The sequence below is a fragment of the Oratosquilla oratoria genome, unplaced genomic scaffold, assembly GCF_046742065.1.
Source record: "Oratosquilla oratoria isolate Oo_2021 unplaced genomic scaffold, ASM4674206v1 SCAFFOLD81, whole genome shotgun sequence".
Taxonomy (NCBI): domain Eukaryota; kingdom Metazoa; phylum Arthropoda; class Malacostraca; order Stomatopoda; family Squillidae; genus Oratosquilla; species Oratosquilla oratoria.
In genome coordinates, this window is record NW_027467745.1 from 672,242 (window position 1) to 672,862 (window position 621).

Consider the following 621-nt stretch of genomic DNA (forward strand, 5'->3'; position numbering starts at 1 on the left):
TCAATGATGTTCCTTTCAGTCAAGGAATCACAAAGAGTTATTTTATTTCATTATTCCCGTCAATTAAGTGAATATGGTCTCTCACATGGACAAAAAACCACTGGGTATTTGCCCACTTCTCACGCTGTGTTTGTGTTGGTGAATCTTTACCTGTTTGGCCAATGTAAAATTCATCACATTGCAGACAAGGAAAGGAGTACACACAGCCTTCAGTATTATCCGGGGAATTTTTCATTAGGATGATTTTAATGGCACTATTGCTCGTAAAGCCTACGTTTATATTAAATTGCTCGATAATATTAAGTAGTTTTATGAAAGGAAAGTACCAGGAGGTTCTTTTTGCAAAACTGATTTCTCTCCTGTGAGGTGTTATGGTAAGATTTGATGGCTATATTGTGGAATTTGTCTAACAAATGCTTTGGATATTTCAAATCTGATGGTATGCTATACAGTATATCTTGCTCAGCTCATAACTCAGAAACTCAGGGCTAGAGATTCTGTCCGCTCTGAAGAACATAGAACTAAAAACAGAAAGCTTAGTTTTTTCATGGGGAGCCGAGTAGTAATGAACATAAGACAGTACATTAGTATGTTTTCTAAAAGCATCATTCTTAAAATATC

At 35.7% G+C, this 621-nt stretch overlaps 1 protein-coding gene across 1 annotated transcript in view; it reads right to left on the bottom strand.

Moving 5' to 3' along the window:
* Positions 1-427: 427 nt before the first annotated feature.
* The window catches only part of LOC143024019 (uncharacterized), a 459-nt gene continuing 265 nt past the window's right edge, over positions 428-621 (bottom strand). Inside the window, exon 1 of the mRNA XM_076182713.1 lies at positions 428-621. This exon is cut by the window's right edge and continues 265 nt beyond it. Coding sequence (XP_076038828.1) covers positions 428-621 — 194 coding nt within the window.